General features: G+C 32.4%; 2 protein-coding genes across 2 annotated transcripts in view; both read left to right on the top strand.

Annotated features, from left to right (window-relative positions):
- Positions 1–3,204, top strand: part of TBC1D15 (TBC1 domain family member 15) — a 45,873-nt gene extending 42,669 nt beyond the window's left edge. The window contains exons 15-17 of the mRNA XM_015811786.1: positions 1,043–1,159; positions 2,000–2,086; positions 2,692–3,204. Coding sequence (XP_015667272.1) covers positions 1,043–1,159; positions 2,000–2,086; positions 2,692–2,892 — 405 coding nt within the window. The 3' untranslated portion in view covers positions 2,893–3,204. The remainder of the gene's footprint in view (positions 1–1,042; positions 1,160–1,999; positions 2,087–2,691) is intronic.
- Positions 3,205–6,190: 2,986 nt separating this feature from the next.
- The window catches only part of TPH2 (tryptophan hydroxylase 2), a 120,923-nt gene continuing 116,437 nt past the window's right edge, over positions 6,191–10,676 (top strand). Inside the window, exon 1 of the mRNA XM_015811810.1 lies at positions 6,191–6,295. Coding sequence (XP_015667296.1) covers positions 6,191–6,295 — 105 coding nt within the window. The remainder of the gene's footprint in view (positions 6,296–10,676) is intronic.

Below are 10,676 nucleotides of genomic sequence, written 5' to 3'. Positions count from 1 at the left end.
TCAAAAGCTCTCAAAGTGATGGAAATAGTGTGTGGTGGGATTGGAATATTGATGGACAATTTGAATATCATAAGCATTTACAAGACATAATGTAACTCTGACCCACTATGATTTTGCAGAGCAATATGTAACAATCCTCTACAAAATCCTCACCTTCATTTTTTAACAACCAAAATGGTGACTTAAAAAATAAATGGATAGAAATATGAATAAATTGTATTGTGTTAAAAATGTAGAGAGGTGAGACATCCATAATTAAACAATCTTTTTAATAGAAGAAAGTTGTTTATAAAAATAGTTATTTATAGACTGAAAATTGTTTGTTTCATATTAATTGACAATACCAAAGGAATACTTTTTATGATGACAATGGTATTTCATTGGTTCTGGTAGATGGAGAGCCTTCTTCTGTATTTAAGGAAAAAATACAGTGTTATTGAAAGCTATGTTCAGAACAGGACACAAACTACAGTATATACAGTACATTGATCTCATATATTTTTAACTGATATATTAATATGAAATATTCTATTACATTTTTCTAGATAACTTTACTAACCCTGGTTTGCACTCTGCTGACACTATAATTTGTGTTGTCTATGTGCACATAAATGGTTTAGATCAGGGATTTTCAAACATTTTCCATGCTATGAAATATATATATTAAAAAAAGTCCTGGAATCCCAGTCAAGAGCCAGAGCTCTTAAGTGATGGGGAAATGGCAGTGTTTAAATTACTTTTGTGTGCGGAGGTATAATCTCTCGTAGTAGCCCATCAACTTTTCACAGAACCATAGAGTTGCACAAAGCACAGTTTGGAAAACTGGCTTAGAGAATTGGAATCCATTGTAGATTTCCTATCACTGATGTATAAATACTATTAAAAATATTACTATAGAAAACTAAAACATCTACCAAATAATGTTTTACTAACAAAAAAATTACTACTAAGAAGATCTTGATTACTAAAATAAGTCTATTATCTTTTACTAAAATGGCCAGAGTCTTTTCTTTATTTATCAGCAAGTTGAATGTTTTACCAGGTGATGTGGACAGATTTGCCTTGTCAGAATTTCCACCTTCTTATATGCTGTGCTATTCTGGAATCTGAAAAACAACAAATAATGGAGAAACATTATGGCTTTAATGAAATACTCAAGGTATCTATTACATTGAATTAAATTGAGACTATTTTTCTACCCTTTCTGTTTTGGATTTAAAAAATGAATTCCATTTCATCCTAGAATAAGAAGTGAGAGAGGATTAATGAATGTAAGTAGTCAGCCATAGTTATTCTTTGATGAAAGATGCTCAATGTTGAATTAACAGATACCAAAATTATCAAAAGAAATATTATAAATCATATTATTCATGTACAGAATGATGGTTATTTGTTTTATAAAGCATGTAGTAGAGTTTTTTTTTATTGTTCTGAAGCAACCACAAAAGCTTCTTATGTGCATTACTCTAGGATAGAGGTGTCAGGGTGAAATAGGAAGTTCTTGCTTGAGTAAAGTTAAGCTATGGAAGATAAAGTTACCCATGGTTATAATACAAACAAAACACTCAAAGTCTATTCCAGTGTATTAGTTCACAGAAAAATGGCAATCCATATATTGTCCAATCTCAGTATGCAGTTAATTGGTGGTGGCAGCTGTTGGCTGTGGCCTAGCAAAAAGAACTGACCAGCTTAAAACAACCTTGTCAAGAATTTTAAATCCAATCAGGGTGTATACTTTATGTACCATATTTTATCCAAAATATATCTCTGAATTTAGATTGTATATTTCCAATTAAAAGTAAAATTTGGATAAATAATAAGAATACCACATTATTCTCAGTGTATCTAAAATCCTCAGTGTATCTAAAATGTTCCTTCAGTTTTAAAAGTAAATTATTCTAATGGTGAACTTTTAATAAAAGATGCTAAAGAAGGTATTAATATTCTGAAACTTAGATATAAATTTGAGACTGACCTTTTTTGCTTTATTTTATATTAGCATATCAATGAATTGTCTATGAAAATGGATGTGGATGATGTACTTTGCAAAGCAGAAGCTGTTTCTATGCAGATGATGAATTGCAAGGTAAAAAATGAAATGCATTTTATAAGCATTCTATGAAGAAATCATGGGTTGTTCCAACTGATCCTTCAAAAGGTGGACAACATTTTTTGAAAGTATAGAAGGAAGAAATAATCAGTTTAAAAATGTGAAAAATAAAATTAAACAAATAAATAATTTTTACTTTCAGATTTTACATTTCCTCTGTTAGAAAAATGTAATGGGGTGTGGAATTCCTTGAGATTGAACATTTTCCCCTCCTTTTTTCTTTAACATCAAGGTTGTATGCACACCTGAGACAAGATTAAAGAAAAGCAGTAAGCCATATTAATGTGCAGCATTTCTTCGGAAAATAATAAGTTCTGTTGCAGTATTGTAACTCCTGGCTATTGTATTTTGTTGCTTGTTTAGAGCTAATTACTACTCACTTTTTCCTATCAAATGACAAGTTGTATGATTCAATACTTCATATACCTACATTTAAAAGTCATGTTTATTTCATTTAATTTAGTTCTGCATTAGGAAATCAGGTATCTGTGGCTGAGATATAGTTTCAAAGCAGGGTATAATTCGAGAGGAATAACATCCCAACAATCAAAAATAACTTTTGTCTTTTTTTTCCTTCAAAGGAATTACCTCAAGCAATTTGTGAAATTTTGGGATTAGAAAATAGTGCTATGATAACACCAGATTCAGATGCTGGGGAAGATGAGGCTGTTGATGGGATGAGTTGCCTTGCATCAGCATCTCCAAATGTTTCTTTGCTTGCTGCTGCCGACAAAAGGAATGAAAGAATTCAACAAGTGATACACACAGACTCTACAAACTAATGCTTGTGTAATTGATTTTATTGTTCAACAGGCAGTTTATTACAACTGTTTTGTTTCAGGCACTTGGGTTGATATTTTGAGTTTGTGTTAATTAAGCTTTAATGAATTGGGAAAGAAATCATGTACTGTAATACTTCTACATCAAAGCTTTACATGACATTATTTTTATAGTTTCTTCTACCAAAATAGCCTTCCGTTTTTCCAGTAACATTCCTTAATACATTTGTATAAAAGTGCATTTTTTTGTCTTCAGTGAAATGAGAATCAGGCAGTGTAAATGACATGAAATAAAGGGATCTATTCCTTGTACTTTGAAAACACCTGGGCATGGTTAGTTTTTGGATATCATTGAAGTGTTATAACTCTTCTATACTATTTCCAAGTTAAAGATGGCAACTTCCATAACACACTTTGTAAATGAAAGGATTGTGTTCTTTTTCTAATGTTTACAAAAACGCTAAGTATTTGTGTGGACTGAATGTAGATTTGGAATGAAAATTTCCATTTGTGAAGTCCCTGATCCTTAATTTTTGCATAACCCAGGAAGGCATTTTTACACCTTTCCTATACATACATACTTATACATTCAGATGTATGAATATTAAAGGATAACTCTATTTTTGACTAAAACAACCTTTTGGTAATTTAGGCAATTTTGTCCAAATTTTAATATACAGTTCAAGCCTAACTATTTTTGAAAATCGTTTTTTTAAATAAGGATAAATGTCTGAATATATTCAGGTTCTCAATATTCTTAGCAAGGTTTTCTTGCTCATTTAATTAATAATGTTTATCTTTGTTTAATAGTAGTATTACTGTTTAATAATAACCAATCTAAATTGCCTTTATATTAGACTAAACATTTTGAAAACAGATAAAAATAAATATGACATTTTAATTTCCTTCCTTTGCTTCTGCCTAAACTCCCTTTGGTGACACAACAAAAACTGGAGTTTCCTAGGGTGGACTGTTGATGTTTTACAGTAATGTGAAATACAATTTCATGTATTTTTTCTATTTGAAGAGTATTGTACATATTATGAAATAAAATTCAAAGTTTACTTAAAGATTTTTAATTAAGACATACTTAGGGGAAAACTGAGGAAAGAGTTCCTAAATTTCAAATGTTTGATGAGAAGTATTCAGTTCTTTTATGGCATAACACTTTGGTTATAAAATATGAGAATATAGGCTAGCAATGGAAGAAATTAAATTCCTTGTCCTATAGGCATCAGTGGGGTTGTATTCATAAATAAGCAGTTGAATTTTGGTTTTCTGATGATAAGCTTGAAAAGACAAATGTGACCCTCATGACATTTGTCAGGATCTAGAAATCCCCTTTTCATAATGACACCCTAATCCATGTTTTGTCAATAGAAAAGCTGGCTTGCTTTTTCCAATATAATTAAAGGTAGGTGGGTAGCTGTAGGAAAAAGAAAAGGAAATATTAAGTCATTCCCAATTATTTAGCAAATACAATCTATCTCCACAAAGGATTCAATTTCTTGTATATACATTCTGAAAAAGAACTTAACAGAGAGTGAAGAAATATGCCCATGCTTTTAGTTGCTCAAAAGATAAAGCAAATTGTTGTGAGAGAACTGATGAAATGGCAAGTTATTAACACAGATATCGGAAGGTGAGATCTCTGTAGTTCTTGGCTTTAATTCATTTGGGATACTTATCTTTTATCAGTTAATAACAAAATACCCCATTTGGCAAATGGCAAGAAAGCAAGACCCAGCATCTCTAGGCTTTCATTTCCTTCTTACAGGAAATAATTTTTGGATTATCTTGCCCCTTTTGTTCTCTCATAGAACTTTGGCTTTTACATTATCATGTTAATACAATTGCGGGATATATATTTTTTCTGTGCTGTCTGTTGGCATGATTCCAAAATGAACACAAAGCTAACATGGAATAATTCTCCCCTCCTTCTCATACACACACACACACACAATTCAACATGGCAGAAATCTGGAAAGCATAATTAGGATATTTATGCACATAGTGGGACTTCTGATTTTTTCTTTTTTACTTATCTTACATGACAACTTCATTATCAAAACAATGTTGAATGTCGTCATAAAAATAGTCAAACTGATTTTGTGTTGAAAACAACCGAATAATTGTAGCACAATAGCCCCAGTGATAATACTTATTTAAAAAATATATGACATGCGTAAAGCCTGTCTACCTTAAGATAGCCAGATAGAATCAGAAGAGACTCTTTAAGGAAGGTATTCCCATCATTTACAGTAGATGCAACCACATGCATCCTGCTGCAACCAAATTAGCTCTTCAATAGATATAGGAGGGGGAATTTATAAGAACTGATCATTATAGTACATGTCCTGTATTGAATTGCTACTGAGTTCTAGAAACCTACATTTAAGTCTACTGAAATCATGTGCCAAAGTTCTTGGGAATTTAACCTCACCTGTATTTGGCTAAAGAACACATCCATGACTCTAAGCAGAATTGTGTAATTGGATTCTTATTTCCTGGGATACAGTAGTTTAACATAGTATTGGATAATACAACTATGATATTTAAATATTTGCAGAGTCTCTACACTAGAATTTATGCACTAGGTAAAATTTATTTTTATATATGATACTTCACCAATACGTAACAGAAGGATGCCTTTGGTCTAATGTCCTCATTTCTATATTCAAAGTAGGTAAATGAGGAATGGTAAATCAATCAAACAACTTTATAATACTTTTAATCCTGTAATCACACACTCATTTGATTATAGTGTGAAGGGTTCTGACAATATTAAAACACCCCTGGGAAAAGTACCAATTTCTCTTCATTCTTTTAAAAAATGTAATCTTTACTCAAGTGACACGTAAAATGCATTTCTTGTTAACTGAAATATCAAGCTGCCCATCTTACTTTGAGTAACCATCTTCGTAATGGAATGCCATGCAAGTGTTCAAATGGCTCTCTGTAAAGAACTGCTAAACGTTTTCTGAAGTCTACTGATAAAAGTATAGTACTTTTAAAAATAGTACAACTCAAAGGAAACAAACAAAGTGCTAGTTGTTGTACGGGAAGACAAGAGGAGTCAAGAAAGAAGGGTGTTTCTCTGCTACTTTCATGTGACGATCTTCATCAGTCTTTCATCAGTTCTTCAAGAGGCGTATATAAACTCTTGCTGGGGGAGGTGAGAGGCACTTGAAGCGTTTCTTGTTCAGCCTCAGAGTGCTGAACAGCTGGACAGCTCCCTGCGGGCAGCATTGCAAGCCTGTTTCCTTCTGCTCTGAACAGGGAAAACAGTACAGTTCCCACCATGCAGCCAGCAATGATGATGTTTTCCAGCAAATACTGGGCGCGACGGGGCCTTTCACTGGACTCAGCTGTGCCTCAAGAGTATCCATTACCCAGGAATGTAACTGTAAGTATCAAGCATTTAAAGATACCAAACCATTATCTTGTCAGATTGTTTCAGAAATGTTCAGGCATTTCCAGATGACTTCTTTGGGGCCTTTTTACTGAACAAATTTATTTCTTTGCTTGTTCAGAAAAAGCTTAGGCATCACCCCTTTCTCTCTGCAACACAACTGTCTCAGTACAAATTATCAAGTTTTTTTTTATAGAAGACATTTTTTGAGACAAAACTTCAATTGATTGTATCGTTCACTTTTGTGACAGATGTTCCTAACAGTGGAATTAATCCAGTCTTTGTGTTGAAGACTTACTTTCTCTGCCTTGAATTTTTTTTAAGTGCAAATTTTCTAGCCGCTTACAGCAGCTTATATATATATATAAGTACATTTGGATTAATAAGATTTTCTTCCAGGGAAAGCTGTTGAATTTAATTATGATTAAAAATAATGATTGAATGCATTGCTGAAATCATGAAATACAGTGGATGGCAGTCATTGTGGCTGTCATTTAAAACGAAAGCAGAAGGATGTAATATTTCAAACTGTAAATATATAGTATACTACTATTACTACAACTAACATTAATAATTAGATATAAATAATGTTATATTTGGCCCTCTATTAAAAAGATAATAAAACTTCTTGAAAATGCAATCATACTTCTTTGGGCAGACAAACAGAAGAAACAAAAAATGTACATTACTGTTAAAGACAGCATTTGTTACAATATGTTAAAACGTTTAACCTAAATAAATATTACAATTCTACACATTTTACAGTGATTTCTCAAACAATTTAAGATTAAGAAGTTGTATCTTGCTCACTGATGGTGTTATTATCACAAAGTTATTTCTCTGAATGTGTTTATACTTACATCCATATCTATTTATACATATATCCATTTCTGTCTGTCTCCAGGATGGTCATGATGATGATAATGATGATGGTGGTGATGATGTTTCCTAGAGCACTATTGGGGGCTGTTTTCAACTTAAAAATCCATAACTATATTGTGGTTCTGATTATGTTTCTTTCTCAAACTGGCTGGCTGTATTGTAATATAATGGGCTTATACTTCTGCATATAATGCCTCATATTGTACACAACTATATGTATCTTATCACATTCAATCTCTGATCGCAATTTGTTTGAGATATCCACCTTTTAGCTTCTCTCAGAAGGTACTTCATTTTCATAAAAACTAAAAGTGCTACATCATTTTTTATTTGTGTTAAGGTAGGCAATGTTTGAGACACTGTCCTTAGATTTTTTTTTTTTACAAAAATCACTAAAAATACACTATAAATGTGTATTTATAACATTTTAGTAGGGTTTTAAAAATATTCTATACCTGTATCACTTAGTTGTAATGAGTTTTTTTTTAAGCCAAGTGTGGTTTTCTTAAGCCAAGTCTAATGCATTAGTTCAATTGGTAATTTAACAGCAATTACTTTGTATAAAAAACTTGTAAATGTATCTAAGAATACAGGTTGTTGTGAACAAACACCATATCTAAGTTGCATGTTTTACTAGGTAAGATCCATACTGCTAATTTCTATTGATCTTCATGTTTTTTGGCGGGAAAAAGTAATTATCACAATTCTAAATGTTGTTTGAAATGTGGTAGGAAAAAATTAAACAGGAATTATATTTAGGAATAATCAAAATATGAACATAAATATTTTGGGAAGTTATCAGTGTAGATTAATTTGCTCCTCAAGCAAAATAAGTTACTGGTTATTTTTTATTTAATTGTAGCACAAATGGATAGACTTGGTAAATTGATGGAAGTTGGCCTGTTCACTTAGGAATCCTTCAAATTACATGGATGATTATTTTCCGTTTGGAGGATTACATGCAAACCATATGAGAATGGAAACATTTCATTTAGCTTCATACACAGCACAGCATCTGTTTGGGTGGCACAATTGGACACCATTTCTCAAATGGTATACCTTTTATTCATATAAAAAAACAAAAAAAATGGTTGTCATGACAACTTGCAAATCCTTTGCAAGTTATGTATATCAAACAAATATATTTTGGGGGATTGTTTATTATTTTTTCAGGGAATAGATTTTTTTTAAGTTATAGTCAAAGACCTGAAAATCTCAATAAAAGATTTTGTTTGTATTGTTTTACTAACAATAAAATAGATTTTATTTAATCTTTAAATAAAGATCAAAATGATTGCAAAATGCTAGAACTAAGATAAAAGAGTTCAGTTTGATAAACTCTACATGCAGTAAAAGAAATTTTTGCAACACTGACAGAGATTATATCATTTTGGTCAAATGACAGTAAACTTAATCTGAGTGGCTATAACAATCGCAATCCATTCAAAGCATTTGCCACAGCTTATGTGTCCTTAAGAATGCTTTGCTTTATCTTTCATGCTAACTATACTTCAGCAACAATGAGGAATGGCTTTCAGTAGATTTTTAAATCTCCTTCCTACATTAGCTGTCTCATATGATTAAGGGAATTCATTGATGTTAATGGAAATAGCTCTAATGAATATCCTCATGTCAAAGGATACTAAATTCTTATCAACCAGAACTGAAGAATGCTAATTCAAGACATACTGCCTCTTCACATTGTTGATGCCCATTGAAATATATGGACATATATGGCTTGCTTCTTGCAAGTTTACTGAGGAATAAAATAGATATGAATGAGAAAGGAGATTGTATTGAAGAAATCAAGAAAGGAATGGTAGAAGGGAAGTTAAAGAAGAATATTGGCATGCACTTTACAAAGCAGCAAATCTAGTTTTATTGCTCAGCATTAAGTTGAAAAGGAGCCTAATAATTACAGACCCCTTAAAAAGGATATCTATATAATAATAATTCTTTTTAGCAGAAAAAATAGATCTACACATGTTTAACTCTAATCCCAGTAAAAAATATTCAGATGATGTGACAAAGATCTTAATATTCCCTGTGATAATCTATGAGAATAAAAGTTGGATTTTAAAGAAGGAGGATAGGAAGAGCACTGACACTTTTGAACTTTGGTGTTAAAGAAGACATATGAGAATACCATAGACAGCCAAGAAAACAAACAAAGAGTCATTAAACAAATCAATCCAGAGTTCAAATGATGAGGCTCAAGTAATCTTACTTTGACACATTATGTGAAGACCTAGCTGTCTGGAAAAGGCTCTAATGCTAGGAAAACTGGAAGGGAAGAAGAAAAAAAGGATGATCACCTGCAAGGTGAATGGATTCAATTACAGTATTGATGAGTGCAGCATGGGGAAAGATCATAAGGGAGAAAATCTATGGATTATTTGGAGTTACTTCAACAATCAATCAATCAATCAATCAATCAATCCATCAACCAATTCTAATTTAGTTGCATTTTTATCTATCCCACTTCAAATGAATGCATATTCATAATTCAAAATTAAGCTTCCCAAGAAAAACGCAAAGATAGGATGGCCTACCATTCTCAAAATACTTTAGAAGTAGTTGTATCCTTATAGCAGAAGTATCCAAATCAGTTTATTACAGCCATATGGCCAGAAACAGTAAAATATCCAATTGTAGGCTACTTACATACATATATAAAAATGCACTGAGCATGATCTAATGATGAATAAGAACACTTGTAATAAAATTAAGAAATTATTACAAAAGAACTAAAAATAATATTTTCAAATATATTTATCTTATTTATATTTCTGACAAATCCCCAGTGCTGCTGTGCAGAATCTAGCCACCTGCTCAGTAATGACAGCCTGTTTGTCCTTAAGCAGCCACTGGAGATAAGTAGTGTCAGAACGGCCAGGATACCTATCGATTATTGGGAGGATATGGTTTTTTCTAATATCTCTATAGAAAGAACATCGAAGGAGTATGTGTCCAACAGTCTGAGCCACAGGAGCAGAGTCTTTCAGTCAATGGTATCTTTTTATACTTGCCTTACAAGACGGCCGATGGGAGCGCATGGCACTGTGAGAGCGAAAATGCTTTCCAGTGGTTTGCTGACTCTAACTGGCTAAGATAACTAGCAGGAGTAACAACATACCTAATAGGGTCTGGAGCCAGAAACAGCAGAGCTATCCCTAAGTCCGTTTGCCTCTCGATGTCCTCTACCCTTTGTTGCAAGGTTTGTTTTGCTTGAGGCTGGAGAGAAGCCTAGTTTGGCAAGGTTGGACATGATGAGGAAATTTGTCTTGGTGGATTAATGGAGCAAGGCCTTGTGGAAAGAAATTAAGCTTTAGCCAGATATTTAAGGAAGCTATACAGATTCTTGCTTCGACTTTTATCAATCCTGTCTCCAGGCGCAGAAGTGTATTTGAGACACAATGCTACATCTGGAGAATTGCTCTAATAAACTTGGATTGAACTCTTCCCAATGGTGTGAAGCACAAAGCTGAGAATC

This window comes from Protobothrops mucrosquamatus, unplaced genomic scaffold, assembly GCF_001527695.2.
Source record: "Protobothrops mucrosquamatus isolate PMUCROS unplaced genomic scaffold, P.Mucros_1.0 scaffold49, whole genome shotgun sequence".
Taxonomy (NCBI): domain Eukaryota; kingdom Metazoa; phylum Chordata; class Lepidosauria; order Squamata; family Viperidae; genus Protobothrops; species Protobothrops mucrosquamatus.
The sequence above is the reverse complement of the archived record's forward strand: the minus strand, read 5'-3'. Positions and strand labels throughout refer to the sequence as shown.